Raw genomic sequence first — 21879 nt, forward strand, 5'->3', positions numbered from 1 at the left:
CAGATGCCTTTTCAAAGGGGCGCTCAGGCAGTCTTCTCTCAACTCCAGCTGGTTGTCTCCTAGTGTAGTATCAGGCAGCGTTAAGACTCCTGGGGGAAATAAAGGGCTAGGAATGCTGGTGCGAGTTCGGAAGGAGCTGCGATTTTAGATAATGACAACCCCCTCCCCTGGGTAACATCTGAGCAGATCTCTGCTGCCAGGGGACAGGGGACAAGCCACAGGCCATCTCGGGAAAAGCGTTCCAAGGAGGCGCTCAGTCAGTAGGGTGGTCCTTGCTCGATACCTTCCACAGCTGCACCACGGGGTCCAAGCAAGAGAAAGCAAAGTAGGAGAAACCACGCAGGAGCAGAAGATCCCTTCAGCAGTGTCAGGCTTTACCTGCACCTGCAGTCCCGGGGCAGCGCCCGGGAGCGGCTCAGAAAGCACTGTCCACCTGCAGGAGGAGATTCGTGTTTGGAAGGTCCCCGCCCTTCAGCCAAGGATCTTGCAGGCGTGGCCACGCCGCCCCAGTTGCTGCCTCCACCTGCACTTCCAGGGCCTGCCGCCAACTGTCACCGCCCCCCGACCCCGGTGAAACTAGCATTTGAACTCAGGGCCTCACTCTTGCTAAGCAGGCGCTCTAGCTCTTGAGCCACGCCCCCAGCGTTATATTTGTTTTTTAGATAGGGTCTTGCTAACTTCTGCTGGGCTGTGGCGGAACTCACGATCCTCCTGACTCCAGAGTAGTTGGCGACCCAACTTTTTTTTTCGGCGGGGGCGACACAACTATTAAACAAGCTCAAACCAGATTCTAATTTCCTCTCCGCCTCCTCCGCGGCCCGCCTCTTTCCCCCCAGGATCCGCCCCCGCCTCAGATTTCCCTCGGCTTCCGCCCGGACAACCCAAGCCCCGCCTCTAAGCGGCTCTTTCCTGCGAGAGGCTCTGCCCCCAGGGCTCAGACACCTTTCTCGTCTCTGTAGTTGAGCGTCAATGATTGGTCTGAGTTGGAGACCTCGATTCCTAATTGGTCATGGTGAACAGCCATTCACTTCATGGCTCAGTGACCCGGAAGTGATTCCCGAGACGGCTGCCGCGTGGATTCACCTAGGGGCTCGGTTGGTGTAGCTACTCGGTTTTATCGGAGATTGCAATGACCAAAATAAAGGCAGATCCGGATGGACCCGAGGCTCAGGCAGAGGCGTGCTGTGGGGAGCGTACTTACAATGAGCTGCTGGTCAATCTGAACCCCATCGCGCAGCCGCTGGCGTCTCGCCGCCTCACGCGCAAGCTTTACAAATGTATCAAGAAAGGTGCGGCGGAGGCCAGGTGGCCCCAGTGCGGGGCGCGGGTGGCGAGGCGATGCGAGGCGAGGCACCCTTCTGACCCTTCTGTCTTTGTAGCCGTGAAGCAGAAGCAGATTCGGCGCGGGGTGAAAGAGGTTCAGAAATTTGTCAACAAAGGCGAGAAAGGGTAAGAACGCTCCTTCCACAGGACTTTGCATTTCCAATTGGGAACGTACTAGGTAAAGGTTGCCGACCCAGAGCCATCAACAGTCAATTAAATTCGTAAACCTCCTTCATTGTGGGTACCGACCCATCACTCATGAGCTCAGAGTAAATTCCAGAGGTAAGAGAATTGCATAAGCCGGCGCACTTAGCTAGATCCTTACTTCTTTCATTGACAGTCTACTCTTTCAGGCACTGTGTTGTGGGGAGCAATGTCTGATAATCACACACAGAAATAAGGATAGATAAGCCATGAAGGAGAGGTACAAGCTGCAGTGAGAATGACTTCATTAGCCTGCTTCTTTTCTGGTATTTATCAGAATCTGAAGCTCAATAGTTTCAGTCCTTGTATTTTCCACTCAGGCCAAATAGTAAGCACCTTGACAACACTCCTGTCACTGCTTTATGCCGGGAAGTGTTTGGTACACTGTTGGTACTCAAGAGATAGTGTTGGTCACAGTGGCAGAGCATTTGCTTAGTATGTGGGAGGCCTTGAATCCCACCCCCAGCACCACAAACGAGAGAGAGCACATTGGGAAAATTTGATACTCACTAAAGAGTCTGACCTAGTTGGTGTTTGGATGCATGAGGGTAAGTTTTCCCTAAGCAGTCCCAATTTGAGTTGGGGGTTGTTTTTTGTTTGTTTTTGTTTTTGAGACATGGGTCTTCCTATGTAGTCGACTGCCCTCAAACTCATAATCCTTTTTCCTCCACCTCCCAAGTTCTGGGATTACAGGCATTTGCCATCACACCTGGCTTTGAGTGAGATCTGAAGGCATAGGGATTAATTTGGAGGAACAGGATCCTGCCAAAGTGGGTTCTGGGACAGAAAAAAGCATAGCGATGGGGTCTTGTAAACCATGGCAACTTAGTTTTTGTTCTCAGAGCTCTTGCAGGACATTGAGTTAAAGCTGTGAAGGTTACAAACAATTGAGGAAAGGATTAAGAAAGGCAAGAACAGATTTGGGGAAATCCAGTTAGGTGGTACCGTAGATCAGGAGAGGTGATGGGGGAGATAAAATTAAAGTCAATGGATTTGAGAGGGCATTATGATATGGAGAGTGAGGAGGTGACTGACTGCTACATGCTAGTGTGCCCAGCCAAATGGACAGAAGGCCTATTGCCTAAGATTGTGGACTGTGGAGGAAGACCAAGTTTGTGTGAAAAGATAACAAGTTTGGTTTCAGGTGCCTTGAAGATACATGACACCTCTTCTCCCACATCCCTGGCTTAACTGTCAAACAAGCACATGGTTGTGTTTGGAAGAGAAAGGCCAAGCTGGAGAGAAGATATGGGATTGGTAGATGGCTTTTGACACCATGGCTGTAGAGCAGGTCAGCCAGGCAAAAGGTGCTGAAGGGAGAGGGCAGCCAAGGACCAAACCCCAGCTTTTGAGGAACACCAACAGTTAAGGCTATTACAGGCAGAGGAGCCTAGAGAACAGCCCCTATGGCTGAGGGGAAAGGAGTGTAGTAGAAGCAGGACATTGAGCCAAGGGCTGTGTCTGTCACCCACCCTTAAGGAACCTGAGTCTTTAGGCCTTCTGAGGCCCTTGCTGCAGAATCCTGATACCCTGGCAGCTAGGAATTCTAGCTGAGGACTCTCTGGCAAACTTTTGTTTCCTCTCAGACAGAGTTTCCAAGGCCCCTCGGTATGACTCTTGCTAATATCTCCAGCTTTGTTATCTGCTTGTTCCCCATCCTGGATTCCATAGGCATCCTAGGCTCTGGACAACCCAATGTATCTGATACCATTCTGATTCTCTCAGCCTTATGCCTACTTGTGAACTGCCTGGTATCACTCAGGTTTCACCTTCTGGTTGGAGCCTTTTTTTTGGCTCTCCAAATACTGAGTTCTTATTCCTTGACACTCCTCCCATGCATCTGTCTCAGCACTTGTACCACCTGTCAAGCTTGGTGGCATGTACATGCTTTCAAGAAGTAGTGATCATGGAGCGACGCCAGTGGCTCATGCCTGTAATTGTAGCAACTCAGGAGGCAGAGATAAGGAGGATCAAGGTTCGAAGTCAGCCTGGGCAAATAGTTTGCGAGACCCTAACTTGAAAGTACCCAGCACAAAAAAGGGTTGGTGGGTTGGTTCAAGTGGTGGAGCAGCTACCTAGCATGCACAAGGCCCTGGGTTTGATTCCCAATACTGCCCAAAACAAAGTAAAGATCAATGCCCCAAAAATAATGCATTTGCCAACTATGACTTTGTACCCCCTTCAGAAGTGGGTGGGCCCACACTAACAGTTGTGGGCTTCTTGACGGAAAGGCATCTTATTCATCTCTCCACCCTGGGACCCAGCCCAGGAGTGGCACTTAAGCCCAAAAGAGGAAAGGAAAGAGCAGGGTAGAAATGACTGTGGTTTCTCATTTTAGGATCATGGTTTTGGCAGGAGACACATTACCCATTGAGGTATACTGCCATCTCCCAGTTATGTGTGAGGACCGGAATTTGCCCTATGTGTATATCCCCTCTAAGACGGTAAGGACACCCACCTTGCTCCACTTCCCCAAAAACAAACTATGGTCATCCCTGGGGGCCTGGGATACAGTCTCTAGAAGCCATAGTGGGAAAGAACACAAGTTAAGACAGACCTAGGTGGCTTCTTGGCTCTGTGGCTTCTGCAGGTAAGTTACTTCTCTACACTTTGGCTTGCTTCTTTTTTGAGATATGATCTCTGTGTCACTCAGGTTGGCCCCAAACTACTGGGCTCGAGGAGTCCTCCTACAGTTGCCTCCTGAGTACCTGGGACTACAGGCATGCATCACCATGCCTGGTGGGATTCCTTGTAAAATTGGAATCCCCTCCTCTGGACTATGAGAATGAAAACAGAAGACGGTACTTGAATATGTTTGTAAACTTTGAGATACCACATTCAGGCCGGAGGTGTGGGACTCAAGTGGTGGTGCCTGCCTACCAAACATGAGGACCCAAGTTCAAACCCCAGTGCTGAAAAAAAAAAAAAAAAAAAAACACATCCATGTCAGTCCTATTAGATGGGTTCATGGTCAGAAGTGTTTTGGGGACCTATAGGCATCTCATAGCAGGGACTAGGTGGGGCACAGGGTGTGGGAGATGACAGGGACTTGGAGAACAGAGGCCTTGCCCTGCACAGGGACACGCTGCTGGGGTGGAGTCTTCACAGTAGCTATGTGGAATATAGGCTGAGGGTTGTTAGACCTTGGCTTGAAAGCTTGCTTCAGTTTAAAAAATGGAAATCAATTTGAAATGTTTTAAAATACATTGTGAACCACTAGAACATAGTTGTGTGCCAGATTAGGCTGGTGGGTCATTTGTGACTCCCTGGCATACAAGCCATGTAGCTTCTATTCCAAATAGCCCTTTCCCTTTCTTTGTAGGACCTGGGTGCAGCTGCAGGCTCTAAGCGCCCCACCTGTGTGATCATGGTGAAGCCCCATGAGGAGTATCAGGAGGCCTATGATGAGTGCCTGGAGGAGGTGCAGGCCCTGCCACCACCTTTGTGAAGGACTTGGACACCATCACAGGCACCTGCTCTGGAAGCTGCTGGGCTGGCACTGGGCAGGCTGTGCACCCTTACAGCTCACAGCCTCTGCTCAACTGCCTGAGCTGAGGCACGGATTCTTCACGGGCAGCTGTTCCTGGAGGTAGAGCCAGCATCTTCCCCATCAGTGCTATTTCCTGTGGAGCTTAAATGAAGACAGTTCCAAGAATGTAGGGTAGAGAAAGTAAATGCTAAGACTAAAATGTGGTGAGTCTGTGGGTGTTTTTTAAGCAGCAGCCGCTGGTGGGGCTGAGTTGGCAGGCAGGAAGGAGCGGAAGCAGCCCTTCTTACAGAGAAGGACTCTCAAATGCTCAGGCACAGGGGGGCCACCCAGTGCCAGGGCTTTGGATCAAGCTGAGCACTGATTTTGCTGCCACCTCAGTTTTTGACTCCCTCTTCCAGGACAGGTGGGAGCTTTAAGATGAGGCAGCAGGACCTAGAACCCACTTCACAGAAGCCTGCTGCCCCTGTGTGAGGGATATCACCAGTCTTTTCTTTTTTCCCTCGGAGCCTAAAATGTCTGATGGAAGCCATTTACTCACCCACACAGTAAATTTTAAATAGGAATATGAAGTTAAATACAAAACCTCAGGCTGCTCCTGCTTGACATAATGGCCCTGATAATCCAGTTCCTCCAAACATTTTAGACTTAAGGCCCCTTCCTGCTGTCAAAAGCCCCTCCCAGGACTCAAACATAGCAACCAAGCTTTCATCTTACTCCCCTTACATGGATTTCTAGCAAAATTTTATATGAAACATTTTATATGAACATGAAAGCACCTTACCCAGGGTCTGCCATCACCCAGGTTTCCCCCCAACTGGGGGCAGATGGCATAATGGCTGGCCATGGTTTTGCTAGACAGTTCCTGTGCAGCCGTCATGCAGTAGTTTGCCAGTGAAGCAAGGCTGGCCAAAAGTAAGGAGAAGAGCTGTGAATATATTTGCTCAAAGTTATAAAACAACAACATTCAGTTCTAACTTAAACTATTTACAGTGGGATAGGACACATACAGTTGAAGCTATACAACAGAAAGAGGAAAGCCACCGCTAACACCCTGGGCTGAGGGTAGGATGGGCACCAGCCTTGGCATTAGCAGCAAGAGACGCAGCTGGGGGCAGGGGTGGAAAGGTGTCTGCTGCTGATGGCCAAGGCCTTTGCTACTCTGTCAGCTGCTGCTAAGTCAAGGCAGAGAAGACAGAGTAGAAGTCTAGAAGCCAGGAGCTCCCTTTCCTTATAGCAGAAGAGCCAGTTGCCAAGTGTGCATTGGTTCACCTCCTTTCTGGGCCTCTGCTGATAATCTGGTCAGGCTCTGCTCTGTGGTAGTGTTCCTCAGCCAGGAGCTCTGAAATTGATCACCAAAGAAGCCAGCCACCCACTTGCCCCAGAGACAGACAAATACTGTGGATGAAAAACTCTTTCCAGCGAAGTGCCTTCCAAGCAGGAATCAGAATATGATGCGTTTCCCATCAGCTGGGTTCTGCTCCATGGGGCAGTAGGGACACTTCAGCCTGCAAAGGAGGGAAAACCAAGTCTACCTCAGGAGCAGCCAGCAGGAGAGCCAGGCCAAGATGAAGCAGGGAAGAGGAACTTACTTCCCCCCATTAATCAGCTTGTTGAGTGCATCTCGAGAAATGACGTGGCCGCAGATGAGCTTGATGGGAGGGTTGGAATCTGAAGTCTGCTGGCGGAGGATGGGGCAAGCGAACACTGAGTGGTACCAGCACTTCATGCCTAGTTCAATTTCAATCTGGGAAGGCCAGCAGAAGGGTGAGTTCCACTTCCCATTCCAGATGTCCTCCCCTGCACCTGTCTTCTGCCCACACCTCCCGCCAGGCCTCACCGGCAGCTCGTCCTTGTGACTCCAGACCCCAGTGCACTGCCTCTGCTCAATCACAGCTTTGATGTTCATCAGCACGGGCAGTGCCACACAACCAGAAGCAAAGCTGCAAACAGAGAGCAGGGGCTGGAGCATCTCAAACCACAGAGACCCAGCAGATAGGCAAAAGGACACAGCACCCTGTCTTCAGCAGGGGGCTTGAGATAAGATTCTAAACTGGCATGAAATCAAATTAGTTCTTAAATCCCTCAGACTGCTGGTAAAGTCCCATGTATGTAGTTAGGTATGTCCAACTCTAGTTATTATAATGTACCCCAAAATCTGAGAATCTAAAAGAAAGACAGAATGAAATTACAGGGGCAGATCTGCTCACCTAAACCAGTGTGTGTGTGTGACTGGGGGACAGTTGTCAATCTGAAAAGGCCCAACTTGGTTATAGGATCTAACCTGCTCTGTTGTCAAAATACATCTATATAACAGTGTCAACTAGACACTGAAAAGTGGTGGGGCAGGGATTACTAAAGATGACTGACTGCACAACAGGTAGGGAACCCAGTGGCTGGAACCTCTGATAGTAAGTTCCCTATAGTGAGTCCTGCCCAAATAGGCATCCTGTCAAAGTGGTGGTTCTGCTAAGAACTACTGTTTTATGACCTGAGTCTACTCACTGTAACAGCTGGTCCACTATATTGGGATGGAGTAGGAGACTCTATAACCATTCTAAATAAAAGGCACTGTGATAACCCCAGTATATGGCTGGGGTCGGTCCTAGTGGTTTCTATTCATTCCCTAGAGGCCCCTGAACAAGTCAATTCTCATAAACCTCCATTTTCTCATCTATAAAATGAGGGTAACAGAAGCTCTAGTTCCAGGGGTTGCTGCAAGGTGAGAGAAGACCTACAGTGCAGGAAATTTCTAAGCAGTAACTAGATCTGCATCACACAGCCTCTCAAGTCTTCCCTGAAGGGAAGTGGTGTTAGAGATGAGGTTGTGAGAAGAGTGGTTACAAGAGGGACCCAAATTAGCTGAGAGGTCTAGCAATATTCTAGGGGTGAGGTGCATAGGATCCTCTCTTTGTTAATTATAAAAATGTGATGTTTACCTTCAAGGATGACCACCATTTTAGGTCTGTGAAAGCAACAAGCAGTGTTCCTGGCACATGGCAGGGCCTTGGCAGAATTGTTTCCCTCACTGTCCTCCCACTTAGGCCACACTCACAGTGCTGGGTTGTACCTGACACTGAGAGGGGACTCCACTGAAAGTCCCAGCAGAGAACAAGCATCACGAGTAAAGGTCTCACAGATCTCCGCCCAGTGGCTGTTGTCCAGGAGGTGGCAGTAGGGTGACTTCTCCAAGCCCAGCCGCAGGTATACCAGGCTGCCCATCATCACCTGGATCTCTACAAAGCAACCAAGGTGGCAGCTAAGGGGGTGCTGGGACTCAGGGCCATCCTCCAAGGGGTAGTAGGACTTGAAGCCCAAAACAGTTTGGTTGAAGCCCAGCAGCTCCCAGGCCCCTGACCAGACTGAGCAAGGACTGCAATGCCTTCAAGCAAACCTGACTCTAAAATCAGTGTGGGGGTAGTCCCACCACAGGCCCTGGTGGGAAGGGAGGGAAAGGAGGCCCTTCCCACCCTTCCAGCCACATCAGGAGCAAGTCTCTGCTTAACACAACAGTCTCCATTGAACAACTCTAGCTAATCTTGCTTTTTCATGGAGCAGACTTCAGGTCCATAGCTTTTGGGAGGCTGCATCATTTAGCAAAAACAACAACCACTGTTTGAGGGCTAGGGATGTAGCTCAGTGGCAGCTTGCCTAGCATGTATGACATCCTGAGTTGCATCTCTAGCACCACAAAAAAATAAATCATTGCTTGGCTTTCATGATATTTCTAAATAAAATTTATTTTACTGTTTTATTTTTGAGACAAGGTCTCACTGTTTCTCAGGCTGATTTCAAAACTCCTAGTCTCAAGCAGTCTCTCTTGCTTCACCTCCTGAGTAGCTGGGACTAAGGCATGTGCCACCACACCCAGCTTTCATTTACAAATAAAATTTAAGCAGTAAGTATGAGTGAAGAAAAAATAATAATAAGGGTTACCAGGGTGAGTATCTCCAAGGTGAAACTGAAAGGAAGCCTTAGTGTGAAGGAACAGGCTCAGGAAGGACCCACCAGAGGGGCTGATCAGGGGAAGTCTCAACAAACAAGGAGAGGTGACTGTGAGGTGGAGTGCTGGGTGTGGGTATGGCACATAGTAAACACTAGGACTCAGGTGACTGAGATGATGCTAAAATGGTTTGGCAGAGGTGGATGAAGAGGAGCCTTGAGATTTTGTTTCGTTTGAGACAGTATCACTATGCAGCCCAGGCTGGCTCTGAACTCGTGATCTCCTGCCTCAGCCTTCCAAGTACTGGGAATTATAATCATGGCTGGGTGCCACCACGCTTGGCACTAAGATCCTTGAATTTGGACTTCACCTTGGTGGCAAAGAGCGGTGGGAGAGGCAACTGTCTGGGTGACAAGCAAAGCCCCATGTGGGTGCAGGGACCAGCCACCTAACACCTAATTAGACATGGCCAGACATCAGCTGAACCAGGCAACACCACCCTCCCACCCCCAGCACTCTGGGCACTCACCCCGCTGATGCAGACGAGCAAAGGGCTGGAAGTGCCGGGCATAGCTGAGGGCCTCCAGCTGCTTTTCAGGGCCACCTGCCAGGAGGCGGATGAAGTGCAGGCGGTGCAGCTTGAACTCAAGGGAGCTATTGAGCTCTAGCAGGCGCTGCCGGTGGGAGACAGCCCATCTGGGAAGAAAAGGGTCAGTTTAGTGGGACTGCTGGTGCTGGAGAGGCCCTGGTAGAGGGCCCTTTACAAGGAGGCCCTAGAGACCTGTGTGAGGCCCTTGAGGCAGGGCTACAGAAATACAGGCAGGCCCTGGGCCCAGAGAGGCTGGGACAGACCATCCACTGGCCCAACCACAGCCCTCTTACTCCAGTGCAGGCCCCAAGTCTTGTTCATGCAGCGCTTCCAAGATCCGATTCAACTCCAAGAAGGGCTGCTTGAAATCCAAGTCCACATTCAGTGTTGATTCCTGTGAAGAGACACAGAGATCCCACCATTGGAAGACAGTGTTTCCAAAATTTTGTCATGTGTATTAATAAAACTTCATCTGCCAAAGACTGGCTGAATGGAGGAAGCATTTACAAGAGCTGTCATCTCCTGCCAGCAGCCTGCGCCCCTCTTGTTCTGGTTCCGGTTCTGGGGAGGCCAAGTGCCACATGCTGATCTCCCAGAGGACTGGAGACAGTCCTTGGACTTGGCACTGAACGACCTAGTGAGAAAATTATTCCTTTTCTAATTCTATTATGACAAAGTCTCCCTTACTTTCACTGGCAATGTGTCTTTACCACCTAACAAAGTCTACCTTGACATTTCACTAATCTTTTTAATGAAGGGATATCAGTCCTTGGCTCAGCACCCTGGCTGGCAACCAGCTCTAACTAGAAACCAGTAACTTTGCTCTTCATCACATATATTTTTAGAGCTGCCTTCTATTTTATGTCAGGGGACTGATTTCCCTTCTAAAATAAATGTGTTTTAGAATGTCAGGGACTTACTGGAAAGAAAATTGTCAGGTAAGAGGTACAACAGAGCCTGGTCCAGTAGTACACAGCTGTAATCCTAACTACTTGGGAGGAAGAGATCAGGAGGATCGTAGTCTGAGGCCAGCGCAGGCAAATACTTTTGAGAGACCTTATCTTGAAAATACCCAACACAAAAAAGGGCTAGCTCAAGTGGTAGAGCACCTGCGAAGCAAGAACAAGGCCCTGAGTTCACACCTTAGTACTGAAGGGGAGGGGAAAAAATAGGATGGGTGCTACTTGGGAGGCTGACACTGGGAGGATAGTGATTTGAAGCCACCCCAGGCAAATAGTTTGCAAGACCCAATCTCCAAAATAACCAGAGTAAAATGGACAGAAGGTGTAGCTCAAGTGGTAGAGTACCCTGCTTTGGAAGCACAACCCTGAATTCAAACCCCAGTGCCACCAAAAAAATCCCTCAGTACCTTCCTAGCCGAGACAGAGCCTGGTGCAGCAGTTACCTGACACAGCTCTTCGGCAACGCTGAGCATGCCCTGCTGGTAGAGGTGCTCTACAATAGCCATCTGCAAAATCTGCTGCTGCTTCTCCCGAGAGTCCCACACTGCATCCGAGACTACACCGCAAATCTCAGAGTCAAAGTTCTGACAAGGAGAGACAAGGTCCTGTGACTCAGGTACTCACGCTTGCTCTCCTGCCAAGCCCAGCACACACTAGCTCCAGGGGCTTCTACTCCAGGCCTGGGACCACCCACATGCTTACCCTGTCAATAGCTTTCCCTACTCGAGACACACTGCTATGAATGTCCTTGTGGTCTGAAGCCAGTTTCTGGACAGTGTCTTTGATCTTCCGGCAGCACTGGGACATCACCAGGGAAAGAGTGGCTGAGAGAGGGGTCCCCTGGAGAGCTGCAGAGAAACAGTGGACTGAGTAAGGACACAGAGGAGGCTGAGCACCCTCTTCACCAGATCCTGTCTTTGCCTCCTCTATTCTAAATACCAGCCCGGCAGCCCAGGGAGCTCCCTGAACTCCAAGGGAAATACCTAGCTTCTACTCCAGGTCCTGCCACTTTTTAACTGCATGCCTTGGAAGTGGTCAAGTGGGACAAGCCAGTCTCTTGATGACTTCATTTCTTCATCTGTAAAATTGTAGGTTGCTAGGAAATGAAGATGATTTGGTGCTCACTGTGTTGTGTACTTTATTTTAGCTCATGTACTGTATTCATACATAGAATTCTGTATTTTTTGTTGTTGTTTTGTAGTACTGAGTTTGAACTCAGGGGCCTATACCTTGAGCCACTCCACCAGTCCTTTTTTTTTTTTTTTTTTTTTTTGTGATGAGTATTTTCAAGATAGAGTCTCTTGAACTATTTGCCCTGGCTGGCTTCAAACTGCGATCCTCCTGATTTCTGCCTCCTGACTAGCTAGGATTACAGCTGTGAACCACTGGCACCCAGCTGAATTCTGTATGTTTTTAATGTCAAGTTAAATAAGGCTACTATATAACCCAGCAATTTCACTTCCAAGAGATGAAAACATACAGCCACATAAAAGTGCCTGTATGTGGATATTCTTAGGGGCATTATTCGTAAAACCAAAATGCAGTCTATTCATACAATGGAATGTTATTCAGCTATAAAAAAGTTATGAAGTACTGGAAGTTTTGAAACATGCTACAGCGGGGATGAACCTTGAAAACATGTTGGGCTGGGGATGTAGCTCAGTGACAGCATTTGCCTAGCATGCTCCAGGCCCTGAGTTTGATCCCCAGCACAGAAAAAAGAAAGAAAAAAAAAAAAACCTCAACAGAAACAGCAAAAATATATGCCGACGAAAGGTGCTGGAAACAAAATGCTATATATGATTCTGTTTACATGAAGTACTTAGAGTAGGAAAATCCACAGAAAGATGGTAAGTGAGTGCCACAGGCCAAGGACATGGAGGAATGGAGATTGTTAGTGGGTTGGGTATATTTTGGGGATGAAGAAAATATTCTGAAATTAGATACTAGTAATAATTGTACAATGGTGTAAATATACCTAAAAAGAGTGACCTGTACAAAATGATAAGTTCAATGGGAAGTGAATTACAGGGGAAAAAAAAAAAAAAGACACAGGAAGCAGGGTTCCTTCTGGTCAAATCTAAAACAAGATGGATGTTAAATCAGAATGTTAAAATAAATCAATATATGTCAATGATTCCAGCACTCAGGAGACTGAGGCAGAAGGATCACTGCTTAGGCTACATAGTGAGACACTTTAAAAAAAAAAAAAAATCAGAGCCAAGCACCGGTGGCTCACACTTATAATCCTAGCTACTTGGGAGGCAGAGATCAGGAGGATCAAGGTTCAAAGCCAGCCTGGGCAAATAGTTTGAGAGACCCTATCTCAAAAATACTTGTCACAAAACAGTGTTGGTAGAGTGTCTGCCTAGCAAGCATTAGGCACTGAGTTCAATCCCAGACCAAAAATTAAAAAAATCCATCACTAGGCACTAGACAATGTATATGTATATGTATCTACAGAAACACACAAACATACAGAGATTGATAGTGTGTGAGTGTACAGACACCAATAAAAAAATAGCTAAATGTAGTAATGACCTTGGATTGGATCCTAGACTACATTTCTGGGACAATGGCAAAATTGAACCATGGTCATGAGGTGATAATATTTTATCAGTGTTTCATTTTTTAATCTTTTTTTTGGTGGTACTGGCATTTGAACTCAGGACCTCACACTTGCTAGGCAGGCGCGCTTACCACTTCAGCCACTCTGCCAGCCCTATTACACTGTTCTCGATATTAGAAATTAACACTGAAGGTTTAGGGAGGAAGTTTATTTTCAAATAGTTAAGGAGTATTAATAACAAGCAAGAAAATAATAAGGCAAATACGGCAATATAGTTGGTGGATCTGGGTGGGATGTATATATTAGTTCCTTTTTAATTTTTTTTGCAGTGCTAAGCTACATCTCCAGTCCTTGTTCCCTTGGTTTTTTTATTATTGTTATTTTTTTTTCTGGTGGTAATGTTAATAGTTTCAGGCAAATAATTTCTGTTGGGCTTTTTGAAAGAGCTGAGACTGCCATTATTTCTCTTGAAGGTGGCCTAAGGATGCATGTATCAATGTCCTAGCCATCATCCTTCTGAAATTCCAAGTGGCCTTGTATCTCCCATATGCACAGGGAGGCTGTCAAGAAACTTCCGTGAGGGTGCACACCCACCTGCACTGGCCAGCTCAGCCCGCAGCTGGCCCACATAGTGCAGCAGCTCCTCAAGGCTCTGCTCGCAGTGCTGCCCATAGGTCAGGAACTTCTGCAGCACCTTGTCCAGCTCTCTCTCCACGCACGCACACTGCTCCATGGTGGCCTCTGCCTGGGGAGGTCAGCTGGATCAGACCCCATCCTACATCATATACCAACACTCACACACAAATACCCTGCTTAACCAAGTCTATCTGTCCACAACTTTCCATTAATATCAGCTGGGGTACCCAGTGGAGATATGGGCTAGTACAAGAACCCAAGTTTTTTGAATCATGGTGAAAAAATTACTGTTTTCAACTCTTTCTTCCCTATTAACCTTTGTTCATCAATCTTTCTGAACAGTTGTTTGGTTCTTTTGGTAGTACTGGGGTTTGAACTCGGGGGTCTTGCTAGGAAGGCACTCTACCAACTTGAGCCATGCCCCAGTCCTTCATCTCCTTTCTAACCAGAAGAGAAAGTAGACTGCATACAGTTCTCACCAGGCTACATGATCTAACTAGAAATCCATATGCGTGTGAATTAAATCCACATGAATGTGGTCATAGCTCAGGTATTTTCATATATGCATTACTGTCACCCTCTCTTACCATCAGTGGAACTGGTTTTCTATGTACTGCAGTGAGATAAGCCATGACGATAATCCTTGAATAGCTGATATTTGGAAACAACTTAGGGAATGACTGCCAACCTTGTTGGCCTGATAGGTCTGGCCTGCCACTCTAGCCTCAGCTTCACCCAGAGACACATGCCTTGTGTCTAGACAACCAGAACCCTTACTCTCACAGCTCAATGCCCTGGTACATGCTGTGTCTTTCCCAGGTCTACTCTCTGGCCAAACTTTCCAGGTTAGCTCAGCTGTCTCTGGAAGCTGGCCCTAGTTTGCTGTCCCATGCCATCCCTCTCCCTCTGCTTCTTCCTTCTGTTTCAGTATTGTTTGTTTTTTGTGGTACTGGGGTTTGAATTCAGGTCAAACCTTTACCTTGAGCCACTCCAGCAGCCCTTTTTTGTGATGGCTTTTTTCAAGATAGGGTCTTGCGAACTACTTTCCAGGGCTGGCTTTGAACCACAATCCTCCTGATCTCTGCCTCCTGAGTAGCTAGGATTACAGGTGTGAACCAGGCACCCAGCTTCTATTTCAGTTCTGATCACAGGGCAACGACCTGACTGAAGGCCTGCCTCCCACACCAGATTACAAGTTCTCTTGCTGTAATACAACCTTCTCTCCTTTATTATATCAGAAAGAAAGGTGATTTTTCTTATTCCACCTTCTCTATCACTGTGGCTCCCTTCTTAACCCTTCCCACTGCAACCCTCCATTTCAGAGCAGCCTTCATTGCTGAGTGCAGGCAATCCTCACAATGCTGGCATTAGAGTTGACTTCCTTTCCCATCACCTACAGTACTGAGAGGGCTGTGCTATATGTCCCTCTAAAATGGTCAAATCTAGATGTCTATTCTCCCAAAGAAAAGTACAGAGTAACCCCATAAAGAGAATCCTGGTCCAAGGTCAGCATCAGGATCCTCCCCATTCCCATCAGTACCATCAGTCCTGGCCTCCCCATCTCAGCCTCACTCTATAGCCACCATCTCCTTTCCAGGCAGGGGACAAGTGAAAGGAAATGACACTGAGGGCCTTGGGATTTGTCTACACTTTGTCTCTTTTTGGCTGATACTATCAAAGAGACTACAATTTGTATCATGGTGTTCAGAAAATATGTCAACCCCACACAAATACTCTATAACTAGATGTGAACCATTATGAGAGAAGTATAACAGGGACTCCCACATACAATGATATGCTAATAACTGCTATTATTAATAGCTAACATTTCATAAGGGCTTATTATGTACCAGGCACTGCATCAACTGCCAGGTACATGCATTAATTCATTTACTTAATTCTCACAAAAACACTATGAGGTAGATTTACTCATTAGACCCACTTCACAGCTGAGCAAATGAAACACAGAAAGATTAAGAAAGTGGCCGAAGGTCACGCAGCTGGGAAGCAGAGGAATGGGAGCCAAAGTCGTTGGTCTGGCTCTGGGCTTCAGAGCCCTTCCCATTACAGGTAATCTCAGGACCAGCCTAACAGGCCACTCTCTCACCAGGAAAGAAAGCAGCAAGTATCTGTGGTTGAAATGAACCTACAGCAACTATTAATGATGACAAGAAACAGGAAGTTAATTGTAGGGCCTATGAGAACCATCACCTGGGGAAGGGGGCAGGATAAAAGAATGTTTGCCAAGAGTGTCTTGAGAACCAGAGTCACAATTTACCAACAACAAACATGACTCAGAAAAGGTCAGGCTCTTGGGCTGGCTAAGTGGGTCAAGTGGTAGAGTGACTGGCTAGCAAGCACAAGGCCCTAAGTTCAAACCCCAGTAGCACCAAAAAAAAAAAAATCCCAAAAAAGCAAACAAAAGGTCAGGACCTCACTAATGACTTAACAATCTGGCACTCCTGGATAGCAACTGACATTGGGATCATCAAAGGGAAACCTGGATCAGCATCCTGAAATTGAATTAAAAAGTTGAGGAAGGAGCCAGGTACAACATTAGATAGGTATAGGATTTTCACCCTAGCACTGCTGACTGTGACAAGAAGTAAGGAGACAATACAGGACCTCATCACTACAGGAATCAATAGGTAAAATGTGAGGGATGCGCCTGTGCAAAGCTGTGAATCGTTTAGAAAGTTTGGTTCACATATGCCTAGAGCAACAACAAACCCTAAAACACTGCCTTGAGGGGGGAAAAGAAAAGAAAATGAAGTCTAGGCAGATTAGTCTCCCCATTTATATAAGTTAAAAATGTAAGTATATGGCCTGAAGTGGTAGAGCACCTGGCTGTGAAATGCAAGGCCCTGAGTTCAAATCCCAGTATCACCAAACTTTTTTTAAAAAATACATATATACAACCAAGGCAAATAAAAGATATACATATACACCACATAAGAGGACATACAGTTGTTCCTTAGTCCATGGGACATTGGTTCCAGGACTACGCTTGGACACCAAAATCTAGGAGTGCTCAGGTCCCTTACATAAAATAACATAATACTGGATATAACCTACACACACACACACACACACACTCTCTCTCACTCTCTCTCTCTCTCTCTCTCTCTCTGCAGTATTGGGGCTTGAATTCAGGGCTTACACATGAGCCACTCTGCCAGCCCTTTTCTCTAAAGGGCTTGTTTGAGATAGGGTCTTAAAAACTATTTGCCCAGGCTGGCTTCAAACCATGATCCTCCTGATCTCTGCCTCCTGAGTAGCTAGAATTACAGGCATGAGCCACTGGTGTCTTTTTCTTTCTTTCTTTCTTTTTTTTTTCCTTTGATGTGGTGCTGGGGAGCAAATCCAGGGCCCTGACAAAGCTAAGCATGTGCTCTGCCACTGAGTTACACCCCTCACCCCTCCCTAACACTTCATTCATTTATTTATTTCCAGTGATAGGGAAGGAACCCACAGTGTTGCACCGCACATGCTAGGCTCCGCCAGTGAGTTATATCCCAGCCCCCCAGCCCTTGTTTTGTTTTGTTTTTTAAGACAGAATCTTGCTATGTAGCACAGGCTGGCTTCAAACTTGCAATCCTCATGCCTCAGCCTCCTGAGGCATGCCCTCTGAACTTCAAATCATCTCTAGATTACTTATACCTAATACAATGTAAATGCTATGTAAATAATTGCTTCCCAGTGCTATCCAGGGAATAATGACCAAAAAAAGTCTGAGCCGGGTACCAGTGGCTCACATCTGTAATTCTAGCTACTCAGAATGCAGAGATCAGGAAGATCATGGTTCGAAGCCAGTCCAGGCAAATAGGTCAGGAGACCCTATCCCAAAAAAACCATCACAAAAAAGTGCTAGTGGAGTAGCTCAAGGTGTAGGCCCTAAGTTCAAACCCCAGTGCTGCAAAAAAGATACAAAAAGAAAAAACTATCTGTACATGTTCAGTAATGACATAATTCATTTTCTACCTTTTTTTTTTTTTTTTTGGTGCTACTGGGGTTTGAACTCAGGGCCTCATGCTTGCTAGGTAGCCACTCTACCTCTTGAGCTACTCCACCAGCCCTCTGCCTATTTTCAGTCCAACCTTGGTTGAATCCATGGATATTGAACCAGTGGATAGAGCAGGCTGAGTGTATACCAAATGCACTGGAATGGTTTCCTATGGTAGAGAGAAAAGGGAGGGATGGGAATACATAAATAAACACAAATAAGAAAAAGGCCCTGCATGGACCAATTAAACATACCAAGAACTGTGAAGTGAATTAACTAAATAAAATATTTAAAAACAAGGGGGTAGGGGGTGTAGCACAGTGGTAGAACACTTGCTTAGCATATGTGAGGCCTGGGTTCCATCCCCAGCACTACAAAATAAATAAATAAAATTAAAAGTTAATAAATGGCTGGGCACTGGTGGCTCATGTCTGTAATCCTAGCTACTCAGGAGGCAGAGATCAAGAGAACTGCCATTCAAACCCAGCCCAGGCAATAATTTGCAAGATCCCATCTCCAAAATACCCAACACAAAATAGGGCTGGTGGAATGGCTCAAGTGAGAGACCACCTGCCTGGCAAGCAGGTGGCCCTGAGTTTAAATCCCAGTACTGCAAAAAAAAGAAAAAAGAAAAAAAAAGTTAAATAAATGAACTGGGAAAATAGAACTGCTTGCAGGTATTATACCCAAAGAGCCCAGGAGGCTAACTCAGTCCATGCAGAGCGAGCTTCACTGCCTGAATCAATCCATCTTCCCCAGACACAAGGACATGAGTACATCTGTCTGATGGGCCATGATTAATGTGTCAATAACTGCAATTTTTACATCCACTGGTCCTGAGCCTTCCTCCCCAAGGTCTCCCACATACAGAAATTATCCACCAGGGTGATCCCGCCTAAACACACATCAGAACCTATACCCCTTTCTTCAATACTGCCATGGCCCGCCATATATGCCCTGTGCAATCATACTCACTTCTTTGCACAAGATGTTGAAGTCTGAGCGTGCCCTCTGCACTTCTGCTGCAGTTTAATCACCAACTCCTCAGGAAGCCCTCCATGACACCTTCCTGCCTCATTTTCAGTTTCACAAACCTGTCCAGGGTTTGTCCCTTCCACACACTCTTATTACCCCCTACAGTGCACAACTACTGTTCACATAACTCCCTATACTGTCCTGTGAGCTGCACAAGGACAGGAAGACTGGACTCTCCAGCCCCTCTCATTAGTGCCCAGTCCAGGGCCTGGCCCACCTGATGTGTTCAGTAAGCATTTGCAGATTACATGGGACACCCAATTCCTGACTTTGGGCCTGAGCTCAAAGTCTTAGGGTAGGGGCTGGTGAAGTGGCTCAAGCAGTAAGAGCGCTTGCTCAGCAAGTGTGAAGCAAGTTCAAACCCCAATACTGCCAGTGGCTCACACCTGTAATCCTAGCTACTTGGGAGGCAGAGATCAGGAGGATCACGGTTCGAGGCCAGCCAGGGCAAATAGTTTGAGAGACCCTATCTCGAAAAAAAAGAAATCACAAAAAAGGACTGGTAGAGTGGCTTAAGGTGTAGGCCATTAGTTAAACCCTAGTCCGTGCCAAAAAAAAAAGTCTCAGGGTGGGCAGGAAAAGACAGGAGGGAATAGTAAAATCCCTATCTAGGCAGGCATGGGGGTTTGCTCCCACTCTTCAGCATCCTGAAATAAGACAGCTCGTAGGGTGGGGAGAAGGGAAACTTTTAAAAATCATGGAATGATGTCCCCATTGCCTGACACAGAACTGGACAGCCTCCACTGACCTAATTCTTATAATTTTGCAGTCCCCTCCTCTATCCCTTCTCTATTTTACATATCATTCCTCTGCCAAAAAACAACAGATTTCACTGTACTTAAAATAAAATCCACACTCCATCCTATGGCCTACAAAACACTGTGTGAATAAATCCTCAACTACTTCCTCCAGCCTCGTCTCCCACCGCTCTCCCCCTCTCTTGCCATACTTTGGCCACAGAGGCCTTCTTTCTGTTCTTTGACTTTATCCAGTTCATCTGTGCCTCAGGACCTCTGTCCTCTGCATGGAACACTCTTTTCCCATCTCTCCCCATGAATGGCTCCTTCTTATTTGGGTCTCAACACAAATGTCATCTTTCCAGAGACGCTCTCTTAGACCACAGTATGGAATTCAGACCCTCTGTCCTAACCTCAAACCAGTCACCCTGCCTATTCTTTTGTTTTTTTTTCATTGCACATTACTATTTGAAGTTGCAAATCCCTTTTCTCACTAGCCAAAACTGGAAGGGAAAAAAGTCCTGGTCAGCAGCACCTATTGGGGTTTCCTCGGCATTAACGTGCAAATGAGTGGCAAACTCTTATTCATCCTTCAAAAGACCCTGCTCAAAAGCACTGACCGGCAGCTGGTTACCTCCGACCCAGTCGGGTCGCACTAGGACGGGACGTCAGGATTCGACCGACTCCTCCGACTGCGGCAGCTCTTGGAGGGTGGGGCCGAGTCCTCCCGGTCTGTGGGACGCCAGCTCGCGGGCGGGGGCCGACGGCTGCAAAGAGAACAAGTCCAAGGCGGATTGGTTCAGGACGAAGTTGGGGGGCTTCCGGAGAAGGCCAGGGCCTGGGCGGCTGGCCGCAGCAGCAACGGCGCCCCTCGCCTAGGCCAGCCGGCCGCCCCGCCCTCTGCCAGCACCTTCAGGCCCAGGACCCGCTGGCTCTAACACGGTGCTGGCAGCCCGGCCCAACTTCCGGCGCTGTCAGCGGAAGCGGAAGGCGCGGTGGTTGCACTCCGAATCCGGACTGGTCCATGAGTGGTTTCGCAGAGGGGTGGCAGCCTAGTTTTCCCCTCCAGCGCGTGCCGAGTGGAGTCGTCCGTGGGGGCGTAGAGACGGCCGAAGTCACGCCTCAGCCGTCCCGGCCCGCGCCCTCGTGACCCCGGGCCCCAATCCCTGCGGCCCCGCCCAGAGCCTGGCAGTCGGCGGAAAGGAGTTGGGCGGAAGCACTGGCTCGCGGCCCGGGTGTACGCGGGAAGAGGTGGCCCGCGCACCTTGCTGGCAGGCTGAGGCCCCAACTATAGTTACGCTGCGCTGCTCTCCCTCTCAAAGTAACGACTGGCCGGGGCGTGGCTCAGTGATGGAGCGCTGGCCTAGCAGGCGCAAGGCCGTAGGTTCCATCCCCAGCACCAGAGCGGGGGGTGGGGGGGAAAAAATACCCAAACAGCATCTTACATGTAATGGGGTCCAACAATTAGGCTTTTCCCGCAATGCTGTTTTGAAATAGCAAATGATATTTTTAAAAAGAGTCCTGCCAGGCACCGGTGGCCCTCGCCTGTAATAGCTACTTGGGACGCTAAGCTCAGAAGGCTCTGGTTCGAGGTCAGGCCCAGCAAACACTTCTGAAGACCCCATCTCCAAAATAACCTGAGCAAAATAGACTGGGGGTGTGCCTGCCTTGTAAGTGCAAAGCCCTGAGTTCAAACCCCAATCCCACCAAAGAAGAGTCCCGTTGGGGGCTGTTTGCGTGCCTGAGGTGTGCTCAAGTGGTAGAATGCGTCCATACCCCCAGTACTGCCACAAACTGCTCTTCTCGGGAGGGGGGCAGTAAAATGGTATAGGGGCTGCACATCTACCCTAAGTAGGAAGAGGAGGAAGGGTAGGTGAGTGAAAGGAGAGAGGAGACCCCCAAAACCCAGGAAAGGACCGAACTGAGAATCCTCCCAGGCCTTCTTGTTCTGAAAGAAGGAGCAGAGAACCCCTCAACCTCTCCACAGACCTCCAAGACTTAGACAAGAAACAACCCCAAAATAAAGGCTTCTGTTTCCCCGACTTGCAGATTTTCCCTTTTCCGGCTGGTCTTACTCCAGTCCATTCCCTTCTGGTAACTTCACGCCTCCACTTCTCCGCCTCCCTCACTCTTGCACAATCTTGTTTTGTTTTCATTGGAGCACTTGCACAATCCAGCTTTGTTTTCTTTAGTTTTGACTTGAAAATATGTGTTTACTTATTGACTGTCTTCTGGCCCCTAACCCTGCCTTCCCCCTACTTTTAGGATAAAAGCTCCTTTGGGACCAAGACTCTTTTTTTGTCTTCTCTGCTGAACGCAGTAGGTGCACAGAGATATCCTCCCCTTAGGAAAGGGGAGATACGGCTCAGAACCTTAAGAAATCCGGTAGGG

General features: G+C 48.0%; 2 protein-coding genes across 7 annotated transcripts; one reads left to right on the forward strand and one right to left on the reverse strand.

The window, feature by feature from the left end:
- Positions 1-1029: 1029 nt before the first annotated feature.
- Positions 1030-5216, forward strand: Nhp2 (NHP2 ribonucleoprotein). 2 transcript variants are annotated; one of them, XM_020170445.2, is made up of 4 exons: positions 1033-1289; positions 1380-1449; positions 3866-3971; positions 4850-5216. In XM_020170445.2, exons 1-4 carry the CDS (start codon positions 1130-1132, stop codon positions 4973-4975), a joined length of 462 nt encoding a protein of 153 aa, XP_020026034.1. In that variant the 5' UTR covers positions 1033-1129; the 3' UTR covers positions 4976-5216. The 2 variants fall into 2 exon arrangements, with proteins under 2 accessions (XP_020026035.1, XP_020026034.1); XM_020170446.2 differs by lacking the exon at positions 3866-3971 and having other exon boundaries at positions 1030-1289.
- Positions 5217-5741: 525 nt separating this feature from the next.
- Positions 5742-20530, reverse strand: Rmnd5b (required for meiotic nuclear division 5 homolog B). 5 transcript variants are annotated; one of them, XM_020170442.2, is made up of 10 exons: positions 20123-20530; positions 13672-13822; positions 11211-11356; positions 10952-11092; positions 9840-9940; positions 9487-9653; positions 8085-8250; positions 6855-6957; positions 6607-6761; positions 5742-6522 (listed from the first exon to the last, which is right to left on the reverse strand). In XM_020170442.2, the coding sequence occupies exons 2-10, from the start codon at positions 13808-13810 to the stop codon at positions 6459-6461; spliced, it is 1182 nt and encodes a 393-aa protein (XP_020026031.1). In that variant the 5' UTR covers positions 13811-13822; positions 20123-20530; the 3' UTR covers positions 5742-6458. The 5 variants fall into 5 exon arrangements, with proteins under 5 accessions (XP_020026031.1, XP_020026029.1, XP_020026028.1 ...); XM_020170440.2 differs by having other exon boundaries at positions 13672-13818; positions 20109-20530; XM_020170439.2 differs by having other exon boundaries at positions 20109-20527.
- Between the last annotated feature and the right edge of the window lie 1349 nt (positions 20531-21879).

The sequence above is a fragment of the Castor canadensis genome, chromosome 16 (genome assembly GCF_047511655.1).
Source record: "Castor canadensis chromosome 16, mCasCan1.hap1v2, whole genome shotgun sequence".
NCBI lineage: Eukaryota > Metazoa > Chordata > Mammalia > Rodentia > Castoridae > Castor > Castor canadensis.